The sequence below is a fragment of the Sebastes fasciatus genome, chromosome 1, assembly GCF_043250625.1.
Source record: "Sebastes fasciatus isolate fSebFas1 chromosome 1, fSebFas1.pri, whole genome shotgun sequence".
Taxonomy (NCBI): Eukaryota; Metazoa; Chordata; class Actinopteri; order Perciformes; family Sebastidae; genus Sebastes; species Sebastes fasciatus.
The window spans coordinates 22,861,870-22,887,999 of record NC_133795.1 but is presented as its reverse complement, the minus strand read 5'-3'; the positions used below and the strand labels follow the sequence as shown (position 1 = coordinate 22,887,999).

The following is a 26,130-nucleotide window of genomic DNA, read 5'->3' as shown; positions in this document are numbered from 1 at the left end:
TTCAATCAGAAGTGACTTTAATTCCAACCAATCAGCTGTCAAAACACGATCAGCAGAAAACTCTCGTTAACACCATCACTTATGATTTAAAACAGTAAATTCTGATCTTATATCATTCACAACAGAGTGCTCCAGGGATGACGTATTTTTGTAGGTCAACCAGGAAGTTAGCATCGCCCTGGATTTTTCCATTGGGTTTTGGATTATTGCAGAAAAATAAGCTCTGTGGCAAACACACGTTTATGATACTTACATGTTTTGTCCCATAACATAATCCTCACAAATGAACACCACTTTCATGATTTTTGAAGTGTGAGTGCAATCACCAAAAGTAAAAAAGCGTTAGGCTATAAACAAACTACACCACGGTCGCATGAACGCGAGTATACACAATGAGACTGTAAAGGTGGACGAGTCGGCGGGATGACGTTTAGTAGTCTCATTTAGCCACTTGTTAGCAACCGCCATTTTTAAGACACACGAAGGCTTCAAAATTCACAAGTGGGGTATTTATTGATGTATTTTATGTCGTAGAACAAAACGTTAAAATCTCTTCAGCTTGTGTTAACCACAGACCTTATTCTAGGTATCTAACCCATTCAAAAAACCTACTGACTTCCAGACGAGGGAACCGCAAGTGCTAAAATTCTGACTCATCTCTGGATTTTAGAACTCATTCCTGTAGCTCTCTATTTACTGTGGAATTCAGTTATTAGTATTATTTTGTAGTTTTTAGAAAAAAAGCAGTCAACAAGTGATAATAACCTTCAAAGCACCAAATACCATCTGTGTCCACAACTGACAACAGCACACAGTTTAGTGTTTCACTGGGAATCCCTTATTGTGAATGGTGAACAGTTTTTCATACCGGCCGCTCAAGAAGGTCCTGAACACGGCAATCAGCCAGGTCCTCGTCTCTTCACAAAAATGTAATTTCCTTCAGAGAGCAGATTTTTAGAAATCCTTGTTTATCATCTTATCCAGACAAAGATAAATACCTCAAGTCGTTGTGTTCATATCAAACATGTATTATTCATTTCATAATTGACTGAGCTAGGCTAGGTTAGGAGTTTTCTCCCCCGCTTCCAGTTTTTGTGGTAAACTAGGATAGAAACGCCATACCGCTACACGCAGATGAAACTGTCACGATACTATCAATATTTAATTTGATATTGCTATATTCTACATCTTGTCTGTCATAGATAACATTGTATTGAACAGTATTGTTGTCTGTATGCTACATAATTATGTAGCTAATCACGTCAAACAATATTGCTAGTTTAAATATTGTCCTTGTTTCTAAACAATTAGCGTTCTGCTACAACACAGTCTCACGGCAGTTCATGAAATAGTCACAAAATTGAGTCTATTTGATTCGTGTACATAGACACAAATTTAAACAATGTATTTTTTGTGCGTTTTCCTATGAATGTCCAGCAACATGTGACGCACATGTCAATATCCATTCCAGTCTTTTCAAAATAAAAATATTTAGTTAGGTTTAGGAATAGATCGACTTGGTTAGATTTAGACAACTAACAAGATCGCAGTTTGGGTTAAAATGACTCCGGAAGTGTCGTAACTTAAGTACAGAAGTTACGTGACAAATAAGTCAAAGTTGATTTCTGGTTCCACACGGGACACGAACACCGGTCTCCTGGGCCACCCATCAACCCGACCTCCTCCCTTCGCGGCTTTCGCCGCACTCTATACTTTGCGCGTCACAATTACGTAGATTACATACGAATTGATTCCGTGCTTACCATAACGAGAAAAATTCGAAATTCGTGTCTATGTACACAAATCAATACATTAACCCTCGTGACTATTTTACGAACTGCTGTGCAACTGGGCTGTTTGCTAATAGCAATCAATTTAAAAAGTAATTGACGGATAAAAAAAGCACACAAGCATATAAGCGGATGATATGCTAGCTGCTTGTATTGACTAATTTCATGTCATGGAACAAAAGTAAAGTTTATTAGCTTCCATCCAGCCCAGATATTTATTTCTGGATACCTTGTTTTTAGAGGTTTTGGCAAATTGCAAAGTACCAACTTTGCAGCCAGAAAACTTTGTGTACCTGACAGTACTCTCTACTATCGAAGAAAACCTTTAAGTGTTAGCAAAATACAAAACTTTACACACAATATAGCGTTTAGCAGCAGCAGAGATCCATGTTCATGAAAGAGGTTAAATGCAACATTATAACACGTCAAACAGAAAGAAAATAAAATGACATATTATTATTATTATTATGTAGAATCCACACTTTCTATTCGTAAATTAGTACAACAAACACACAAACAAACTTCAATGATGGGTATTAAAACACAGAGGGTCGAAATCTAATGTAGTAAAAACAATTCAAAGGATCCAGCAGATAGCCTACTATTAATTACTAATTAATGATGTGCCTTTCCAGCCTTCTGCTTGTCCAGTTCTCTGAGGTTTAAGTCAAACTATTAGATTATTTCTGTCTGAAATAAAAGTGAAACACAAATCTGCACAGATTCAAACCTGACATGTTCGGAATTAATTACAATTTCAATCATATTTAGTTAAGTCCTCAAACATAAGTTGATTTTTATTGAAAATGGGTTGAAATATTTTCACTGCACCGGCACACATTAAAGGCTACACTTACAATAAAGAGATTTTTTTAAACCAGGTTTTCTTGACCCTTTCTGGTCCTTGAAACTGTTATTAAGTATCAATATTTTCATGAGCCCCACAGTTTAATGTTATGTGAATTTTTATACTTATGTTTGCTATTTTCAAAAGCATGACGAGAGCTCCAAATACATTATATAGTATTTTATTGAAGTGTCCAAACATGGGATTTTCCCAAAATTTGGACAAAATAAATCCTGAGAAATAAATAAAATCTAATTATTGAGCTTGAAATTAATTCATGAACTATCTATCCAAAGTCAAAAGCTAAATTTTTGAGCCAACAGGGGACAGAAAAACCCTAACAGTGCTCAGGCAAACTTTGAACATCTACAGTTCCATGATAATCTGCTGATGAAGACTGTGTGATGTAATATCTAACATAAATACATTTTTTTCTCATTTTATTTGACCATCTCATTTATTCATTTGTTTTCAAAACTGTCAAGTCTGGTGCTCCGTCCTGTAAGCTGCTGTTTGTATCTGAAAGCAGAACATCTGGTTTCAGTCACTGTCAGTACATTAAGTGCTAGTAAATCCACCAAATGTTTCTTTAAGTACTTTAAACACTTTTGTGTCAACTAAACATTTGTTTAAGTACTTGAAACGCCCGCAGTCTCAACTGAACAAGTCTTTGAGTACTTCAACGTCAACTAGATGGCTTAAGTATTTTAAACATCAATATATCAATTGGACTTGTAGGATGCAGTATTTTAAATACTTAATGTCAAATAAACAGAACATTTAAAGACTTTAAGCTCTACTTGTTCTGTATTATACTCCATATCTGTTACTTATTTCTGTCATTTATATAAAACAAGCCAACCAACCATGGTTGATATTAGATTTACTGGGTTTTTTTTGTCTTGTCTGACCTTGTAATTCTGTTTTTGAGCAGTGTTAAAACTTCTTAAAACTGACCACCATATTGTGTTGAACACTACACTGGGTGAGTGTGTCAGTGCTGACAGGGTGTGTCCAGGTTTTGTCCGCACTTCCAGCAGCAGTAATGAAGATGATGCCACATCCGTCCACCTTTTGCTGTGTGAAAAGACCGACAGAAGATCAACTGAGAAAGGACAACAGGAAAGTGGGCAAAGGAGGAGAGGAGGAAGAGGAGTTGATTAAACAATGATAAATAAACATGGTTGTTACACTGATAATGTTTGTAGGTGGGTCAGCACTATGGCATGTGACTTGTATACACAATGTATATTAAAGAGGACCTATTACTTTTCAGGTGCATACTTGTATTTGGGGTTTCTACGAGAACAAGTTTACATGCTTTAATGTTCAAAAAACGCTTTACTTTGGGCTTTGTAACTTTGCAGACCTTTTACATGCACAAAAAAATATATTTATAACACACTAAAGGAAAGGGAAAAAGCACAAAAGCACAATAGTTCCTCTTTATTAAGAATCTACAGACAGCTAGCAGCTCTGTGAGGTCGCACTTAATTCATCACAACGTTCCTCTGTCTGACAATAATCGTGTCTACAGGAAGTCTACCGTGATGTCGTCTCACCTCATCGCAGCCTGAGCATCGCGGCCAGACCGTCTGACAGTAGTGTCGTCCACAGAACAGCTTCTGATTGGACCAGAAGTAGACCAGGTCCACCAATCCATGACCACACTCTGAACATACGAAGCAGGTGGGATGCCACAGGGCGCTACGATAACCTGCACGCTCGGCGTAAACAGCTGGACTCTCCTTGGCAACCTCACCATGGCAACCAGTGCACCGCTAGAGGACAGAATATAAAAGTGAGAGAAGGTCGTGAACCAAACTACTACAACAGACTTTGTGTTTGAAATGAGTGGGGTCAGAAACATTACAGTGAGGCATCCTGTAACATTTACTCAAGTAATGTGTACAATTTTGAGGTACTTGTACATTACTTGAGTAGCCTATTTCCATTTTATGCTACGGTATCTAGCGGAGTGGTGAGGAGATTACAACCAACTGAAGCCTTGGAGAGATGGTGGCCGACGCGAAAACGTGAATGGCCCTCTCTAGAGCCAGTTGTTGTAAGAGGAGCGTAGGTCATTTGGAGCAGAGCCAGTGCGTAGAGTGTGTGTGTACGTGGGAAGTGAGTGGTGAAGCAAGAGAGAGAGTGCGGTGGCGACGGGAGCGAGTAACGTTATCGACTCCAGCCCAAGCAGGAAATGTTAACAGAGTTTGGTTTGTCCGTTCTGGGCTACAGTAGAAACACGGCGGAGCAACATGGCGGACTCCGTGGAGAGGACCCGCTCCCTATGTACAGTAGATATGTAGAGCTTATTCTAAGATAACGAAATCACAACGATTCTTAGTTTGGTCTTTTAAAGAACATGTACCCTGTTTATAAAATATGATTCATTCTTACAGATTAAACTACCAGAAGTACATGAGGAAGTTAAAACTACAACATTAACGTACCACTTACATATCACGGTAATACATCAATAACAATGATCCAAGTAGTATAACACTGACAGCAGCCACTCTGCATTAAGAGCACTTTTGCTTTTGATACATTAAGTACATTTTGTTGCAAATACTTAAGTAAATACTTAAGTGAAATTTTGAACGCAGGACTTTTACTTGTAATTGAGTATTTTTGTACTGTGGCATTGCTACTTTTACTTAAGTAAATTATTTTAATTCTTCTTCCACCACTATCCAGTTCTACTGAGTACATACAGTATGTAGCCCTATGTAGTATCTACTATAAGTAAGTAGCGAGCTTGCTGTGCTGCTTCATTTGAACCTTGATAAATACATACAACTACACACAAGTATACCCCAGAATGCCCCAGAAATAGGGGTGAATTAGGTGGTCGATAAGGCCCATTAGTAGTGGCGTTTTAGGGGTCTAGTATCCATTGTGAATGTGATAAGAACAAAAAAACTTTTCTGAGTGAAAGAGGGGACTCTACAGAAGTACTGGACCAAATTTGGTTGTAAATTCAACCAAATTGTCCCAAAAGTGCAGCGTTGTCACCATTAAGAGTTTAAGGTCTTTTTGGGGTGGCTTCAGGCTTTGCAGTATCGTTTAGCAGTGCGACAGGTATGGAGGACGGAACCTGACAAAAAAATAAATAAATAAATAAATGACTCAATAAATATGTCATTAACTGAAGCAGAATATATAAAAAATAAATGTAGCCATAAATTAATTGATATTTCTGTTTTTAGTTGCTTCTTAATTTATTTATCTTTGTATTAATTCCCTTGTTTATTTACTCTTCTGTTTAATGAGCCTGCAAATATTTAACGGTGCTTTTTCAGAGCAAAAGTGTTTTTCTTGAGGCTGCAACTGTCATCACTAGGATGTAAACTTCAGAGACGCTTATTTACTTACATATCCAGTTTTAGTGCTGTCATCAGTTCCATTAGTGGAGCCAGTACCGGAGGCAGTGCCGCTGTTGGTCGAGCCGTGGTCCTGGTGCTCCTTCTTGTCGCTGTTGCTGCGGTCCTTGGCTTCCTTCGCTGTCCGCTGAGAGGCTGCTTCCTTCAGAGCTCCGTCCTCACCAGGTAAGGCCACCTCCCCGACTCCCAGCACCTCCTGTTTGTAGCTCTTCACAAACAGCAGCATGGAGGAAATCTGCCAGAGGACGTATAAGAAGTAAGAGATCAGAGTCAACATGTAACAAGAAAATGTTGTTTCATCAGACTTTTCCATCATGTGCAAGTTGTTTTCCAGCCATAAAAACTAATTTTACAAATAGTGAGAGCACTGTACCTCCTCCTCGCTGGCCAGGCTCTGACACTTCATTGGGTCCTGATCGTAGGCAGGGAGCTGCCTGAAGAGCTGCCTGCGTCGCTCCAACCCTCCATCGGTCCCCGAGACGGGACGTTGACTTTCCGGGATGAGCTCCATGTACTGCATGGCCTTAGGGGGATCAGGGGTGTTTTACTTTTGGTTATTTTTACAGCATTAGTTATGTTGAGATGTCAACCATCTCACTGAATTTGCCCACTCATTCACATTCATCAGGCTGCAGATTCACCACGACGGGGAGCTGCTTGGTCATTATGAGATCAGTTCTACACAAAGTAAAATAACTGCTGCAGTTTAGACCTCCATTTTTATCAAATTAACACAGTGGAGAAAAGTGCAATATTTTACAAGCCTCTACCTCACCAGTTCCAACTCACAACTTTACTGACCTTGTAACCTGGTGATATTTATACTACCATTTATAATATTAATGTCTCCAGATTCTTTAATGGTCTAAATGAGAAATATAAGTCACCGGGACAAATCAGAAAGATTAAAAGGTACAGGTTTAGGTGTTCAGATACATTTTTTGTTATATTTGTTGAAATTCTCTTTACATCCCGACAGCAATCAATAAATCAAATGCTCTGATAAAAACAAAAACAATCTGGTATCTGTGGCTGTTACAGGACTGTAATAAACCCGTCCAATCATTACATTCGGCCCGAATGTAATGATTGGACGGGCTACCTGCCTGCCTGCCTGCACACACTCTGCCCGTGCACTCATTGTGCATCACCAGAGTCTTCCACAAGCTGCCAGCTTGACAGTTGTGAGTACTAACAATAGATAGATACCGTAGATAGTAACTTTATTGATCCCGAGGGAAATTCAAGAGGAGCAGCTGGAAAGGCTGCCGTTCGCTCCGATGCCGGAAGTCTAATAGTCTAGCCATTAGTGATGCGCGGGTCAGGGTTTTTATAACCCGCACCCACTCGACCCATTTTGAGAGCCCATATGCACCATCCGACCCGCAAAAATATGCGTTGATCAACCATCCGAACCCGACTCGCAAACTGCCAACCGCCAACTGAAGGCATTATAGTAGCACAATTGTCAGGACTGAGGTCTGAGATAAGGAAATAGAGACAAGCGGACTTGAGCGCTGTGGCTTGCAGCGCATGTGTGTGCAGCGTCTTCTAACAGATATACGTGAAATGACCGCTGCCTCCTGACAGCGTATTATGTGGTGGTGGCACTGGTGTGTGTGTGTTTGAGAGAGAGACAAAGAGAGGGGAAGAGAAGGTGGACTAATGCATCCAATGTTTCTGTAAGTTATTAATAACTTACTTGAAACACTGCCTTGTCAATTTGTCACCCACCCACCAACCCGCAATATTTTCTAGTAAGCTCAACAAACCCATCCGATCTGCAGGTCAACCCGCGGGATGCATCACTAAGAGCCATGTTTGACATTCATGTTCATTATGATATGTTTACGTTCATTATGATTATTTTGGGGGAGTGTCTTTGGAGGGAGGCCTGAAGAGACGGACTGTCAGTGTTGCTGACTTGACAACTTTCTGGCTAGATTTAGGGACTTTAGGAGCTAGTGCTGCTAGCTACTTTCATTGAAAAAGAGTTGGCAACACTGGGCTGGGTTTTTTGGTTGGATTGTTTTTCAAATCTAGTGAGCTCTTGTTAGTTTCTCAGATTTACCAACCCGACCTTCAAGATTAAGAAAAAAAATAACAACCAGAAACTGATTTTGAAATTGTGCACTTCTCTTGTCTGAAATCTGAGCTAAATAGTAAAATAAATAGAAGTAAATAAATCAGAAAACACTGGTCTCACATTGCAGCGTGGACGTGCCTATACCTGTCGCTAACATGGCTGGATGACATACTTCAGCAATGTTCAGGAGTCTGTGTGTCGCTACGCCAGAGTAAGATAGTGATTAACAGTCTAGCGCTGCATCAGCAGACTCTACGTGCTGCAGCGTTCATTTCATAGCACACAACATGCTCAAGATCTTTAGAGACAGATCTGGAGAGCAGTTGGAGAGTTGTTGGAGAGTTGTTGGATCTGGCTCTGTCTCCACAAGTTTAACCACAGTAACGTCCCCCACCACACTGCAGTGCTCAATAATCACTGTCATCCTTATAACTATAGGTTGTGAAATCTGAAACATACTTGTTTTTAATGGAAACCAGACGGTCTAGACTGTTTGACACGCAGAGAGGGCTGCAGAAACTAAACTAAATTAAAACAAACTAATGAGTAAAGTGGTAAATCTCAGTGGTAACCATTTAGGATGGGAGCTACGTTTTTCATGTTGACAACATTCTCTATATCTAAAAAATAATTTAAACATTAATGTTAACTTTAGCATGGTTGGCTGTGATGGTACGAAGGTCTTCCTGCAATCGATGGTTGATATTCTTATGCTTTGTTTTTTCAAATGCTTCCTTACATCTGATGTGTTGAAGGGGGCGGACTGGGACTGAAATTCAGCCCAGGACCTTGAGCTGGAGAGGCCTTTTATGTGAGTGCACGGAGGGAGTGAGGCGAAACTTAAATAAAGTTAAGCTTGATTAAAGTTTAAATATTTACCGGTGTTTACGAGTGTCTCCTGATTGCCTGCAGCTACCAACGTCTCTGAAACTGCTCTTTCCGGTTTTAAAAGCGCTAAATCACTAGCTCCAAGCCACTGTGGTGTCCCTATACCAAACCTACCCCCAAGTTGTGGTATAAAGAGAATCTGATGATGCTGAAGACAATAAGGATATTTAAAAAAAGAAAAAACATGTGTAAGCTGGACAAACAGGGCCGGTTTAAGGCAAAAAATAATAATAACAATAATGATAATTATAATAATTTTAAACATAAATGCCTGCTTCCTCATTTTGTGCATTGAGGTAACAAATGAAGAAAGAAAGAAAGAAAGAAAGAAAGAAAGAAAGAAAGAAATACACTTTTCACCCCTGTGGGCTCCAAATGCCATACTGAGCACTGGTGCACGTAGTTATTAATCTTCACTAAAATTATGGAGGCGTATCGATAAGGGTAACAGTATGTATTGATAACGTCCAGTGTAGGCCTACCAGTATCGATTCCTGTATTAACAAAATCCGATTTACATCCCAGCATGCAGTCGCACCTGACCCTGGTAAGATCTATTACAATTCATCACATATGTATAATTTGATGTTGTAAAAGTTTGAAGACACACTTCCTCCCTTTACAAACATATTACTTATGATAATTAATTTCAGAAAGGGTATTAATAAACTGTATTACATAGTCTAGTTGAAAAATAAGCATAAACCAAAATAATTCCTACTATCATACTAATAAAGTAAGTAATATCTAATGGGTGTTTACAACAGATGGTTTTGGTTGTAATGTAAAAAGTTGCTTATGTTTTCAACAAATCAAAGGTTTAGAGCACGTGCTTAAATTGTGAGTTTCTTTAAAACCTGATGTATTTTGTGTTATTGCTTTGTACATTTTTGGTAAAGCTCTTTCCGGCAGAGTCACCGTGTCCTCAGATCTCAGCAAAAACCCGCAGCTGGTGAGCAAAATGTGACTTTACCAGCTGTCGCAGACCAAAAGACTGCAGCTTCACACGAACAACCAACCTCCTGTACTTCACACTGATCCTCACCAGCGTCTGGTTGAGGCCGGCCGGCGCCCAGTCGTATGTGGTGGTGTTGAAGGTCGGGTCTTTACGCGACACCACCGGATTGGTCACAATCATACGATTCCTCTTGTACATGCGAAGGCCGCCGCCTCCTTTGACCTTCGCTGTCAAATGGGCATAGGGTGAGTCTGCGAGCAGGCGTCCCATTTGCTGGTCATCTTCGACGTCGCTTCCAGGAGCGTGGTCGACCGCGCTGCAGCCGCAGGCGATACAGACTTTTCTGCACAGGTAGGTCAAGAAGAATGGGAGGAGATAAAAGAAAAGCATGTCACATGACAAGCTTTTAGAGCATCTTGAAGAATTAAAGACCGTGTCGCCAGATTGGGTGGTGTTCTGCCTAATTGGGTACTTAAATGTTGTAAAAATTGTTCTGGGAGGTTTGTGATAATTTGTGATACTGTTTGTACCATCTTGGTGGTTTCCCTCCAACAAAACCTGAAGCTATATCCCAATGAATCGGCTCCCTCCTCTACAATAGTATGATGATAACTGCTGACCCACAAAACCAAATAACATTTCAATTCATTACAACTAGATTTAATTTTGTTCATAGCTCTGTGATTAAAAAAAACAACTTGTAAAAGCTGCTACATCTGTTTGTATAAGTGAAGACTTTTAATGTTTAATGTCACATTTATCCAAATGAAAACAAGATAATTCATTATTGTAAGAGTTTGCCTAATTATTAGGGCTGTCAATCTATTAAAATATGTAATTGCGATTAATCGCATGATTGTCCATAATTAATCGTGATTAATTGCAAATTAATCGCACATTTTGTACCATTCAAAATGTGCCTTAAAGGGAGATTTTTCAAGTATTTAACATGGGAGTGAGCAAATATGGTTGCTAATGTATATATATATTTATTATTGGAAATTAATTAACAACACAAGACAATGACAAATATTGTCCAGAAACCCTCACAGGTACTGCATTTAGCATAAAAATATGCCCAAAGCAAACTGCAGCCCAACAACCGCTGTCAGTGTGTCAGTGTGCTGACTTGACTATGACTTGCCCCAAACTGCATGTGATTATCATAAAGTGGGCATGTCTGTAAAGGGGAGACTCGTGGGTACCCATAGAACCCATTTTCATTCACATATCTTGAGGTGTCAAGGGGTAGAGGTATCAGAGGTCAAGGGAACCCTTTGAAAATGGCCATGACAGTTTATCCTCGCAAAGATCAGCATATGTTCGGAGCGTTATTTAGCCTCCTTGTCGACAAGCTAGTATGACATGGTTGGTACCAGTGGATTCCTTAGGTTTTCTAGTTTCATATGATACCAGTATCTTCACTCTAGATTTAAAACTGAGCCTGCAACAACCTAAGAATCGCAAGTTGCGTTAATGTGTTAAAGAAATGTGTGGCGTTAAAACAAATTTGCGTTAATGCGTTATTATTTCATTGTCTTTGACCGCCCTACTAATTTTTTTTTTTTTTTGGAAAATCCTTCTTTTCAAACACAGCATAACAAACATAACAAAACACCAGTGCTTAGTAATTATTCATACTAATAAAACAGCTACCATTCATTATGTGTGTCATGTAGACGATGCATTAGTGTTAACAGCGGGGCCACACAGCTCAAGCCATCAGTTGGACATGATCCCTCACTGGCTTCCCATCTGTGGAAACTGACAATGGACCTTTTTGATGCAAGAAAACAACCAAATTCAAATGGTCTTTTTCAAAACTTATATGTTTATTTCGTTCATGAAGTTTACGTTTGTAAGTGCAGTGCTGTTTAACAGCCGACTCTTGTCTCTTCTTCAGTCAACTGGCTAAAAATATGCAAAACCACTAACAAGTTCCTTTAATAGCAGAGAATCGTTGAGAGGGGAGAGGGAGGAAACCACTAGTACTGTATCCAGCACTTGTTTTTTTCCCTTTTCATTCCTTTCGTTGTTTTTCTTTTCGTTTTTACGGGCAGAGAGAAATAATAATGAAATAAAAAACAGGGAATGGGAGGGAGTTGTACCTCCAAGAATGTGGCTGGAATCCAGAGCAGCTCTCCTCACATACGTGACACAAGGCTGGACCTCCTTTACTCTGCTTCACAGACATCTGAGAGGAGACATAATACAGCAGCAACACAATGATGTTATACATTCAAATCATTTGTATACAGTAACTCTGATCCTGTGATGCATAGTCCATTTGAGTTTCTACATTATATCAACCTACATTAACAGCGACAGTGTCAAAGTGTCAAAGATTGAAAATAATGAAACACTTGGTCATACTTGTGAGATATGGAAACATTTGACTTTTTAAGGTCTTGTGATATTCTACATTTTTGTACTGTGTAGTACTGTGTGTAAAAAAGCCTGATCTATCTTCTTCTTCTATGAACTGTTAAAATTAGGGCTGTCAATCGATTCACATAGTTAATCATGATTAATTGCAAATTTATTTGCACATCTTTTATCTGTTCAAAATGTACATTAAAGGGAGATTTGTCAAGAAAAAAAGGAAATTTTTCATTATTGTTAGAGTTTGCCTAATTATTATTGCTGACAATCCATTAAAATATTTAATCGCGATTAATTGCATGATTGTCCATTATTAATCGTGATTAATTGCAAATTATTTGCACATTTTGTATTGTTCAAAATGTGCCTTAAAGGGAGATTTTTCAAGTATTTAACATGGGAGTGGGCAAATATGCTGCTTTATGCAAATGCATGTATATATCTATTATTGGAAATCAATTAACAACACAAAACAATGACAACTATTGTCCAGAAACCCTCACAGGTACTGCATTTAGCATAAGAAATATGCTCAAATCATAACATGGCAAACTGCAGCCCAACAGGCAACAACAGCTGTCAGTGTGTCAGTGTGCTGACTTGACTATGACTTGTCCCACACTGCATGTGATTATCATAAAGTGGGCATGTCTGTAAAGGGGAGACTCGTGGGTACCCATAGAACCCATTTACATTCACATATCTTGAGGTCAGAGGTCAAGGGACCCCTTTGAAAATGTTCACGCCAGTTTTTCCTTGCCAAAATTTAGCATATGTTTGGAGCGTTATTCAGCCTCCAATGGATTCCTTAGGTTTTCTAGTTTCATATGATGCAAGTATCCTCACTCTAGTATCATCTTCATTCTTTAAAACTGAGTCCGCTACAACCTAAAAATCGCAAGTTGCGTTGATGCGTTAAAGAAATTAGTGGTGTTAAAGCAAATTTGTGTTAACGGCCCTAGTAGAAACACATCAATGAGCCACACTGTTGAACGTGGGCGGCATGTTCTTTTATTACCATGAACACACACACTGTAGTTTATTTTGACTCAATTCCACATACAACGTCCTGCTGCCACAAATACTCACTAGAACACCAAATGTGGATTCATCCGCCGCTGAAAATAGTCCCCAACAAAAGCTCTATTTCCTTTTGTTTGAGTAACATTTGTTAAAAACTACAGTGACCAGCTGTTTTAATAAATTACTGAGCCTCTTTTAAAAATTAAACTCTATGTTTGCGAATCGTTTTTGGAGCTGACCTTTAGCTCAAAGAGTCTTTTTTCACCTCTTCTATAACTCTTGATTGAATGAATTTAAGTACAATTCCTGTGAACAAAATGCCAGCTGGGAGTAGGTAAGACGTTACGAGAGCTATAGTATACTAACTGACTAGTGCTTGCCCGGCTGGCTAGCATGTTAGTGGTTAGTTCACCACAACAACTAGCCCTGCAAGTCAGTAGGCCTCTTCAATGACACAAACCTGAGTCTGTTTGATTCCTCTGTATCTGACAAGGAACCACTTTGGGCTTGAAATATTGTACTTTTCCCAATAAAGAAGACATTTTAAAAGGGAGTTTTTCAGTATAGTTTTTACATTAAAGGCACAGTGTGTAGGATTTGGTGGCATCTAGTGGTGTGGTTGCAGATTGAAACCAACTGAGCACCCCTCCGCTCACTCCTCCCTTTCCAAGACTGCGGTAACGTGAGCCGCCGAGTGTAAAACCGTGGCAACGCCGTTCGCCTCGCTCAGAGGTCATCCTTGCCATAATAACACTACTTTAGGAGCAACGGAAGGCATAGTCTAGTGTTGCCACGGTTTTGCACTCTGCGGCTCACGTTACCGCAGTTTCACAAGTGTGTCGGAGAACGACGGTGGCCTTCAAGTAACTTAAAAACATAAAAGGCTCTCTCTAAAGTCAGTGTTTGGTTTGTCCGTTCTGGGCTACTGTAGAAACATGGAGGAGCAACATGGTGGACTCCCTGAAGAGGACCCGCTCCCTATGTAGATATGAAGAGCTCATTCTAAGCTAACGAAAAAACACCAATTCTTAGTTTCAGGTGATTATACACTAAAGAAAACATAGTTATGAATATTATATTCCATTTCTGCTAATAGATCCCCCGAAATGCTACACACTGTTCCTTTAAAGTAAGTGAAACTGATTACAAAATCAAACAAAACACTGAGTGGAATGTTCATTCTTGACTTTAAACATATGAGTTTTTCAAAAATAATCTTAACTCAAGGTCCACTTACCAGCTTTCTCTGTAGCTTTCAACCAACTTCCTCTGCTGATGAGGACTGTTAGATGCGGATGAAAACTCTGTAAAAAGGCTTGTATGTGGACCTTGAGTTAACCAAAAATCAGCAAATATTCGTACGACACCGAGTTAACGGAGAGGCCTCAAACGAAGATGATTCTGCAGAGACGAGAGGAAGTGTTGGATGAGAAAGAAGAGTTGTTGTTTTGAACTACTCACACACACACACACACAGGCAGGGTGGATGATCTCATTGGTCCGCCCAGTGACATCATCATCTCAGTACTGACAAACAGAGTCTTATCAGTCGTCCCTGTATTTTTCATTTCCTCCTCCTCCTCAGCTCTACAATTTTTAAATCTTTTCTCCTCTTTTGTCTCTTTCAACTGTCTCACTCTGTCTTATTATTCACTCCTCTTCTTTGTTTCTCCTCCTGTCCTCACTGTGCCTCACGTTTCCTTTTCTTTTTTCCTTTCATATTAAAAAAGAAAAGAGCATGCCCACAATCCTCTTCCATACTGTATACTCTTTTAGTATTTGTCACAATGTACAAATAATAACAATGTCTTGTGATCAGTTTGTCATCTGTTGTTGAACTTCAATAAAAGTTATTTAAAAAATCTTAACTCAAGGTCTACTTAATAGCCTTTTTCACCTCAGCTTTCAAATCACATCTCTGGGTCTTCATCAGTGAGCGGCGGTTGCTTGATTTTTTGGATGTATTATAAGAACTGGATAGCGAACCACAAGATGAAGCCTATTCAGTCATACAGAGTGCTCCAGGGATGACGTATTTGTGTAGGCCAACCAGGAAGTTTGCATCGTCCTGGTTTCCTCAGCAAAAACGCCAATAGTTTTTTTCCATTGGGTTTTGGATCATTCTAGAAAATAAGCTCCGTGGCAAACGTTTATGATATTTACAAGTTTTGTTCAGCAAAATAATCCTCACAAATTAACACCACTTTTGAGTTTTGAAGTGTAAATGCAATCGCCAGAAGTAAAAAGCTAACATTAGACTATAAATGAACTACACCACGGTCGCATGAGCACGAGTATACACAACGAGGCTGTAAAGGCCAACGAGTCGGCGTGATGACGTTTAATAGTCTCATTTAGCCACTTTAGCTTCCACCTTTTTAAGACACATAAAGGCTTCAAAATTCACAAGTGGGGTATTTATTGACATATTTGATATCGTAGAACAAAACGTTAAAATCTCTTCAGCTTGTGTTAACCACAGACCTTATTTCAGGCATCTAACTAAAAACCCAAACCATTGACTTCCAGATGGAGGAACCGGAAGTGCTAAAATGATAACTCATTTCTGGGTTTTAGCACTCATTCCTGTAGCTCTCTATGAGAACTGCTCATCTGGCACATACGCCAAATAAGATTTCTAGCTTCGGGGTTTACTTCCGGGGTATGCGGCCCACTGAATATGTGCACTAGTGTTTCTCCTGCTGGCCCCGCAAATATAAAACCCCCATGGATAAAAAGTCAAGTGTCATAATCAACCTTGTTTGCAGTTCGAGGTGTCCTGTCAACAGTTTTACAGACGTCTCTTTTACAATGGTGGTTGATGGGGAAAATGCTTTTTGGGCCACAGGGGTATTTTTTGTTGCAATACCGCGAGTTGCCTCTGGAAAAAATTGGAAGCAGAGCCGAGCGGTGGCTGTGTATCCATGTCTTATTATACATCAATGTTTGATTGTTATCACCTGACCACAGATCCATACTGAGGTCACATGATGACAATTGAGCAAACTCTATCTACTGATGAAGACTGTTAGATGGGGTAAGTTAACTATTTCGGTAAAACTTATTATATGCAAGGTCAAGAATGTTACTATTTAACTGTGGTGATGAGTTAACTTTGGTTTCAGGTTGACCTTTGACAAAGAGTGATAGTGTGTGTGTGTGTGTGTGTGTGTGTGTGTGTGTGTGTGTGTGTGTGTGTGTGTGTGTGTGTGTGTGTGTGTGTGTGTGTTTGTGTGTGTGTGCCGAGCTAGGAAACAATACTCAGGGATGACTGACTGTTTTTAAAGCCTCTGGCAGGAAACCTGATGACTGTTCTGCTAAAACAATTTGCTGCTGATGGACTGTCCACCCATCCAGCTGTCACCAGATATTAACAGGCCCATCTCTCATTCATACACGTAATACACTGTATATAGAGGGAGAGACGAGCTCTTCTAAAATGATGAACTACAAAATAAGCTGCTGTAACAGCCTCAACTCTCCTGGAAGGTCTTTTCATCAGATGTTTGAACCTGGCTGCAGAGATTTGCTCCCATTCAGCCATGGGAGCATTAGTGACGTCCATACTGATGTTGGGTGATAAGGTCTGACTCACAGTCAGGGCTCTGTTCTTTCACACCAAACTGGGAAAAACATTTCTTTATGGACCTGGCTTTGCGTATGAGGGCATTGTCATGTTGAAACCAATCTGCAACCTCCGGTAATGAGAAATGAAGCCAAAGTGGAAGAGCTAAAAACGTCAGTTCCTCGAATGGCCACTAGAGGCTGACTACAAAAGTGAGTCAACCCCCATAGACCCCCATGTTAAAATACCCAACTTTACAGCAGAACATGTTTACTGCCTGGTACAAAAAACGGTTTTGGTCTCTATAAGCAAGCAAATAAGTGTGTTTCCCACAGCGTTGGTATATTCCTTTGAGATTTCCCTTCCCTGGAACTCAAACCAGGAAAAACAGACCCAGACCAAAGCAGTCATTAGGTGTGAGAGAGGAGAGGACAGATGAGTGTGTTTAGAGGTGTGAAGAGAGTGTGTGTGATGGTGAAGAGGCTGTTGATCGGCCCGTGTTGAAAAGGTCACAGCGATGATGGCTGCAACAGAAACAGCTGAAGAAGAACAAGGCTTCATTACATCCCTCTGGAATACAGTGACTGACAGAGGGTTTGTTTGTTTGTGTGTTCATTATTATGTTACTGAGCTGACTCCACCAGGAGTCGTACCAAAACACCTTTAAAAGGAGCTTTCCTCTAAACCTCTCCATTTAAGTATTTTAGTGTAATTTTCATCTTCCTGTAAAAAAGGCAGACAACACCCAATGAAATCCAATTTAGCAACAGTTTGTTTAACGGTGTTCTTGTCAGTGCGTATACTCACTGTGACTCTCCTGGGAGTCACAGTGAGAGCAGACGTGACTCAAACATTCCTCCAGACAAGCAAGAAATAAACCTGTTACTCATCCTGCAACCAGCCATGAAACAGCAGGCCTGATGCAGGTAATGTTGTGGTGAATGAGTTACAATGACCAAACTCTATATTTCTTTGTGGTTGCAATTTCTCAATTTGCATGAGTCCATACACCAAAATTGGTTTCTAAAGTTCCCTTTTTTAAAATATGTTTTTCGGGCATTTTATGTCTTTAATAGATAGACAGAAAAGAGATGGGAACCAGAGGCGTTGCAGTTCACGGTCAGCACCTCAACCGCTAGGGGCCACCAGGGGGCCCCAACCTTTAGCTCCTTTAAACAAGACAAACCCACAGAGTTAAGCCGGGTACACACTACAAGAGAATCAAGCGATTTTGGAACTGATTTCCCCCTCCCGACAATCGCCAGCGAAGCCCCGTTTTTTGATGGTTCTGAAGATTATCTTTCCAAATATTCCTGTGGTGTGAGGTTTACGTTTACATCCCCTGATCGGCTCGGAAGTCCATCCTGGCCGCACTGATTTCAAATCGTAATTATTAAACATGTTCAGTATTTACGATGGGATATCCTGTTGTGTGTGGGGAACCCCGAGGACAGCCGATGACGCCGTCATGTGGGAAAGAACGAAAGCCAATTGAAAACCAAGCTGACTGAAGAAGGAAGGACAACCACCGCCGTCATTCTGGCCGCGGCTAATGAAGGTATAAAGTTAGTGGTAAGATGGAGCTCAGAAACGGAGGACCAACTTGTTGATGTCTGGCAACAATGCAAGTGTTTATTTAACGTGTCTCCATGACTTCATCCATTGCTCTTTTCAGTACAAAGTAGTGCAAAAACTAACATCCGTCCGCCATGTTTGTTTACACCACAGTCACATTTGATCGTGAGAGATTTTGCGAGATTTCCATTTTTTTTAGTCAGAGCTCTTGTTCTTCATGAATTGAATCTGTTCGTATGTGTTGTGCTGTTTTGGCCAAATTGTTGCTCTCCACACACTATAGGAACACCAATCCATTATCTGTAACTGCTTGTCCTATTCAGCCGATCCCAGCTGACATTGGACGAAGGCGGGGTACACCCTGGACAAGTCAGACTATACAGGGCTGACACATAGAGACAGATTCACGCTCACAGTCACACCTACAATGTCCTGTCCACCTGCATGTCTTTGGACTGTGGGAGGAAACCAGAGAACCCGGAGAAAACCGGCTAACATGGCGAGAACATACAAACTCCACACAGAAGGGACCTAAGCCAGGTTTGAATCTGCGACCCTCTTGCTGTGAGGCGACAGTGTTAACCACAGCATTGCTCTGCAGCCCAACTACAGGAACAAAACTGTTACATTGTACATAACATGTCGTTATGTGTGGGGCCTCTCACATTTCAACATCTGTTAAGATTTGAGAGTGGGCCAGCCTTAACACAAGTATGGAAGTAAGCTGGAAATATGTGGTTAGAAAAACCAAGCACATGGCCATCAAAGTCTTCAACAAAGACAAACAGGGCAGAGCCAGTTGTGTGATAGGCATAAGACAATACTTTGTAATGGAAAGTGGCATTATGAAATAAAGTATCTCTTATTCAGAAGTTGATGTATGTAGCTGCTTAACCTTAAAGAGGAACACCACCTAAATGAAGAATTCCAATATGTTATGTCCATGGCCAAGTAAAGTTCAATCAATACTTGTGAACATGAGCAGCTTTCTCTCAAAGCCAGAAACCAGAGAAGTAAGTGTCTGACTTGTGATGTCATAGGGTATAAAGTCTGGAGCTGCTCCTTAGACAATGAATGGGAGGCTGATTTTCTTTTATTTACCCAAATGAGCTTTATTCTATTGTAGTGTTGTCAGTTGTGAAGCAGAAAATATTCCTATATACTCTGCTCATTCCTCTGAGTGCTCTCAGTGTCATCCATAACATCTCTCCCAGTTCATTGTCTATGGAGCAGCTCCAGACTTTATACCCTATGACATCACAAGTTTGAGTTTTAGCACTTGGGAGAGTTATTTTCAGTTTTACTAATATTTTTTGTAGACCATAGGTGTAACATGTATGAATTATGAAAATGGGCATATAGTTCCCCTTTAGTGCATCTTGCATTCAGCAACCTTATGTCTCTTTCAGTAATGTTCAAACAAAAGAAAGTCTTTAGAGTGTGATGAGCGCCGACTCGAAAATCTGAATCTGATGAAAATAACAGCAACGTATGTGCTGCATGATCTACAGTAAAAGAATTGGCTTTTGTGATGGAAATCTGAGCTAGTGTAAAAAAAATAATTAATAAATAAGATTTGAAGCTTTCCAGTTCAGCACAAACATGTAATCTGTGTAGCTCCTCTGTTACCAGCTGATCACTGACAACCTTCACTTGGTCTGATGGAGTTATCTTCACCACAAATACTGAGCAGTACAGTATGATTAGCTGCTCTGAATGCGAGCGTCTGCCAAGTGATACATATGAGCCCAACTAGAAATGCATTTCTTTCAGAAAGAGGGAAACAGCTCTATATTTAGGGAGTCAGATAAGGCGAGTACGACGTAGGCGGATCGGACACGGCTGAGCCTCGCTGAGTCATTCTAAACATGTCAGCTATGTGATGCTTAAACTGCAGGAAACGATGTGAGATAAGAAGCTAGAGGTCAAAGAGGCGGCGAGTTGAAACTCTCTAACGTCACGAGCTTTGCCACATGGCATCCTGGATATTTCCTTTTGTTCTCCATTTAAAACAAAATCAGACAATATGCCACAAATGAGCTGGCATTTACAGTAGAGAGTGACTTGTGGTGATCACTTTTCAATATTCAAAAGTGTAAAAAAAAATGGGATATCAGGGAGAGAAAGAAACCACTCTCAATGATGGTGACAGAAAAATAACTCACCTTTTTTTGGCCATGAAACAACAGAACAACCTTCCAACAGAACTAATAACATCGACAATGTTTCAAACTTTCTCACGTCTGACAAAACATTATTCACACAGCAGGGTTGGGGATGTGGAAATAGTCATGTTTGTATACTCTTACTGACTACCTGAGCATTTTGTACTCTTTTACTGATTTTCATATCTCTACTACCTACATTACATCGCTCCTTGTTTTATATAAGGTTAATGTACTTTGTGCAATGTCTCTGACTGTTCATATAAAGAAACATCATTGATTGAGACAAGTCATTTGATAAAAATCATGTGCCTCTGTGTCCTCCGGTGCTCCTAATGGCATCTGCATGATTTCACAGACCGGAGGAAAACAACCAATCGGAGCCGAGCTGGAGCCTTGCCGTCTCTGAGCAGCTGTCAATCACTCACAAACTCCGATCAAACGGTCAAACTAGGCAGCGCTGATCAAATATGAATCAATATTCTGTTAATGTAATGCCTATTTCTTGCCTCAAATGTTTTCAGAAACATCTTGTAGTGTGCTGTTTAGCTGCAAAATTAGAAAGTTTGTGAGCCGGCAGCCATGTTGAGATCTGTTGAGGAAATACCAAGCACCGCCCACCAGCCGGAGCAAACTTTCTCATTTTACAGCTACAAGATGTTTCTGAAACATTTGAGGCGAGAAATACATTACAGTAACATAGTATTGATTCATAATTGATCAGCGCTGCCTAGTTTGACTGTTTGATCAGAGTTTGTGAGTGATTGACAGCTGCCTCCGTTGAATGAACAGCCAATAGGTACGCTCTCTCTCTGAAATGACCTGTGATTGGCCAAAGTCTCCCATCACGGGCTAGATTTTTTTAAAGCCTGAAAACAGAGTCATGAGGAGGTGCAGAAGTCTAGTTATCTCTCAGAATACTTGAATTACAATATGCTTAAAGGTTATTATGGAATTTTTGCCCAATGATGCCAAAAATATTCTGCCTACTGCAGGTTTAAGTAATCTTTAAATTAAAAAATGTCAAACATTCCCCAGATCAAGTTTGTCATTTGTGAGGATTTGCTCATTTTGCTGCATTCCTCAGTCTTACTGAGAACTGTTGGTTCAACAAAACAATTAGAAGACATCGCCTTCGGCTGAGGAAACCTTTTTTTTTTACTGTTTTCTGGCACTTTATAGACAAAACGATTCATTAATTAATCGAGACAATAATCAACAGATGAATAAATAATGAAAATAATTGTTAGTTGCAGCCCTATTCATTTGAGAGTTTTTGCTGTGTGTGTGTGTGTGTTGGAGGTTATTTCCATCCTGGTGATGGCAGTTTTTCCAGCTCCTGTATATAAAGAAGGGGAGGGGGGGGGATCAAACCCCCGACAGGTGACACTGATCCGAGAGGTTATCTGCCTCAGACTGATGTGACCTCTGGATGAATGACAGGACAGATCTGCGGGAGACAAACTGCACACGGACGCCAAAACAGACCCAGTGGGGGGATCAGGTCCTCGTGGTCCTGGATTACCTTCACTGACTGAATTAGAAATCTGCAGCTGTTTGAAATGGATTGGGTGTGAACAAGCCTGAGAGATTAGTCCAAACTTACTTTAAAATATCTTCAACCGTAGAGTCTGTGGCAGGTCAGAGAACCAACACCATAAAAATTAGCATGTTAGGAAGTGGTCAAATTTTTTAAGGGTCAAACAATCCCACGAGTGCAGGCATCATCACACAAACTGATGTTTTGAGTTTCTTTGGACAAATCAACTCCAATGAATATAATCTCATCAATTCCCACTATTTAATTTGTTCAGTAGATCATTTTGTTTCTTCACCATATTAGGTTGTTCATATCTGTACCATGTGTGTAAATAAAAAAGAAAACATTGAAAAAGATTTTAAAAACTGTTCAGCTGTGACATGGAAATTAATTTGGCAGCAAAGACTGTTGTTTGGGTCAAGAGGAGTATTATGAAGGCAGACGATCAGTTTCCGTTCATGGAGTTTTGTCAGAAGAACATTTATTTGCTTCGTCTACCAGGTTGCTCTAAATTGAGAGTAGCTGATGTTTCAGTATAGCTTAACAAACCTACGGCTGAGGGGAGTTTATCAACTCACGTTGTTTCTCTTCAGGGCTGGCTCTAGCCCTGTTGGAGCCCGAGGCAAAATTCGGGCCAGCTCTCTAGTGTTAGTTTCAGGGTTCAACCCCCCCAGAACCCTAACCCTAGCCCCGTAAACTGCAACACACATCAGACAATGGTTTTAAGAGAAAAATTTGGATTTTTATTTTCATAAATAACTATATTTATGATAATATAAATAAACAATTGGTCCCTGATATTGCTGGCTTAAAAGTGGTTAGTAAATTTTACAATTTAAACTTTTATTAACAAATAAGTGTCGCCGGGCAGATGAAAAGTGTGAGAAATAGAGTTACAGGGGTGAAAAGTGTATTTATTTATTTATTTGTTACCTAAGTGAACAAAATGAGGAAGGGCGCCCACCGGCATTTATTTTTTTTAATTATTATTATTACTAGTATTTTTTTTAATTTCTTTAGAGGGCGACCAGCACCCCCCAGAAAGTGGTGCCCCATAGGCGAGCACCTAGGCAGCCATATGCCCTGTTGCAATTAAGTATTTTTAATTGAATATAGATATTATAGATAGCATGACATTTTCATTTGTCATGATAACGCATTTCAGGATTTTGCGTGCCACGATGTCACTGTGAAACGGTCACGGTTATGTTTAGGCCACAAATCTACGGTAACGGCCGCAGTTAGGTTTAGGCAACAAAAGCACTTCGTTAGGTTTAGGAAAAATATCATGGTTGGACTTAAAAGTTAAGTACTTAAGTACGTAAACTAAGTAAAATACGTACGGAAACAACGTAACATAAGTTCGGAAAGCACGTCACAAACATCACTAACGTAACTTCAAAATAACTCAACAACAATAAGACATGAACAGTGGTCTCCTGGTTGAAAGTCCTGTGTTTGTTGGACCCATCAACCTCCCCTCCTGCCCACCATAAGCAGTCTCTCTCACTTTTTATTCTACATCACTAGCTCTGAGCGTAGCATATTCACGCTAATGCGTTTACATTGCAGTCAATACAGACTACATGGCGTACACATGACACGCCAAAAGCAACAAAGGTGTTGTTATTGCACACAAAATGTCTAATACGATACAAATTACGTGTCATTCATACGCCATTTGTTGCGACCGGGGTAATCCATGCCTAGAAATTGCATCGAAAAACAGCCTCTGAGGTCAAAGCTGTAGAGGTTGTTGTAAACCAGTTTAAAGAAATAATAATCCCAAATTAAAAATATAACACAAATCGACATAAAACATTAGGTTAACTAACCGATTGAAAATGATGTTGGCGGGACGGATACGTCACTCAATTAGTAATGACAAAATAAAATAGAATAACCCTGCTCTCAAACAGAAATAAATGAACTTGAACACAATATCGTGAAATGGAGTGAAACGAAATGGCCAAACTTTCATTTTATGAAATATATATGTGTGTGTGTGTGTGTGTGTGTGTGTGTGTGTGTGTGTGTGTGTGTGTGTGTGTGTGTGTGTGTGTGTGTGTGTGTGTGTGTGTACGGAACTCAGTAACTCTGTAAAGTCTCTTTATTCCAAGAGTTTCTCCAGACCTCCGTCAATAAAAGATCTACATAACATCAGACTAACTGACCCTCTGACCCTTGACCTCCTCACTACTGTTGTTAATCTGGAGGTATTGTTAGATTGTATAGATGTAAATGTTTCTGTCCTACCTTCTCCATGGCTGAGCTCATGTCCATGTTGTCCGGCGTGTGTTGGTGCTTCGACTCCTCAGCTCCTCTGTTCTCTCTGCCTCTGCTCTTCTAGAACAATGGGGCTTAAATTCCTCTCCTGTCGACCACACTTCCTCTCTCCCCGCCCACAGTCGCTCCTGCCGCCACTCTGCTCCGCTGGCACTGCAATTTAAGCATCTAGACTTTCATCTCACTCCTGCTGAGAAACAAAGTATTTGTTCTCTTTCCAACTTGGTTCCACACTTCGCTTTCAAACTCTCTTCTTTCCCTTTTTCCATCTTTATAAACTCACAATAAATCTCACCTTTCTCCTCTTCAGCTGTGGACTCCTGCTTTTTCTTTTCTGTTTTATTATTTTCCTCCACTCTTCCCTCCTGATTCGCCCTGTTGCCGGCTCTCCTTCTCCACCCTCTGCTACATGAACTCAGCAGGTTTTCTTCAGCTCCTGATTTTGCTCCAACACGCCGCTGAAGGGAAACTGATAAGTCTCCAAACACTTTCTGCCTTATTGGGAAACAGCAGCTACCCTCATTCACCTTTGTTTCTCTTTCTGACTCTGCTGAGGAGTGAATTCACCCTGCTTTGCTAAATATTACAGGCCCCTCCTATGTTCCAGCTGTAGACCATGCAGCAGCAGACTGGCAGTAATCAGGGAGATTGATGTTCCTAAAAACAGCAGCTGCACTGTTGGCTTTCTGCAGCAGACCAGGCTGTGAATTCAGTCCTTGTCTTCAGCAGACCGGAGGACTACCTGGAGCAGCGAGGCCTGACTGAACTGTTTGTGATTTTAATCTGAGACAAAGAGAGAGAGAGCCCTGAGGGATTCCCTGCTCACGTTCTGCTGGCCAATCAGAGTGAGCCTGAAAAACTTCTTGGCCAATTGGAAAGTCAGAGATTCCTCCTCCTCCTCCTCATTCTGCAGCTTTTTAGTGTGAAGCTCAGAAGAATGTAGACCACAGAGCTGAGCAGGGTCAACCTGGGCCAAACAGGGCCAAGCAGAGTGGTGTTAAACACAGCCAGGCACACTATAGAGGTTAAATGAAGCAACGGGGCCACACAGACCCAGGCTGGTCTAAAAGAGGAATAAAGTGATCCAAGCAGAGCCGTACAGAGCTAGGAAGAGCCAGGCTGAGGCAGGACCAACAGGGATTAAGAGACAAGACCAAATACATAATTCTAAACAGAGCCAAACAGAGCCAGACAGGACACCCAGGGTAATTCAAAGCCAGACGGCAAAAATGGGGTTAACAGCCAGGCAGGGCACATGGGCAAAACAGAGCCAAGTAGGGCCAAACAGGGCTAAACAGACCCAGACAGAGCCATAAGTCTCTATTCCACCCTCTCGCCAAACGCATACGGGCTTGTGCATGCCATGGCCAGGTTTGATCCATCGTCACTTCTGGTCTGACACCTCTTCCTAACTCGAAATGAGCGAATGAGCGAACATCAGATTGTTTCAGTTTTTCCTAAAGAAGACGTCCTAACCTGATCCATGCGTCAGCAAACAGGTGACGCAACGTGTCGCTTGTTTGAAAAAAACACTCGCACCTCCAACCTATTTTTATTGGTCAAAATCGACGCTGACAGTAACTGACAGTTAATCAATATCACTCTCTATGTAATAGGCTAGATGACAAATTATCAA

At 40.5% G+C, this 26,130-nt stretch overlaps 1 protein-coding gene across 4 annotated transcripts; it reads right to left on the bottom strand.

Annotated features, from left to right (window-relative positions):
• Window positions 1–25,272, bottom strand: lmcd1 (LIM and cysteine-rich domains 1). 4 transcript variants are annotated; one of them, XM_074638277.1, is made up of 8 exons: window positions 24,790–25,272; window positions 24,465–24,684; window positions 12,067–12,152; window positions 10,046–10,301; window positions 6,400–6,549; window positions 6,019–6,261; window positions 4,200–4,418; window positions 1–3,742 (listed from the first exon to the last, which is right to left on the bottom strand). In XM_074638277.1, the coding sequence occupies exons 2-8, from the start codon at window positions 24,489–24,491 to the stop codon at window positions 3,632–3,634; spliced, it is 1,092 nt and encodes a 363-aa protein (XP_074494378.1). In that variant the 5' UTR covers window positions 24,492–24,684; window positions 24,790–25,272; the 3' UTR covers window positions 1–3,631. The 4 variants fall into 4 exon arrangements, with proteins under 4 accessions (XP_074494378.1, XP_074494387.1, XP_074494368.1 ...); XM_074638286.1 differs by having other exon boundaries at window positions 24,465–24,681; XM_074638267.1 differs by having other exon boundaries at window positions 24,465–24,647.
• Between the last annotated feature and the right edge of the window lie 858 nt (window positions 25,273–26,130).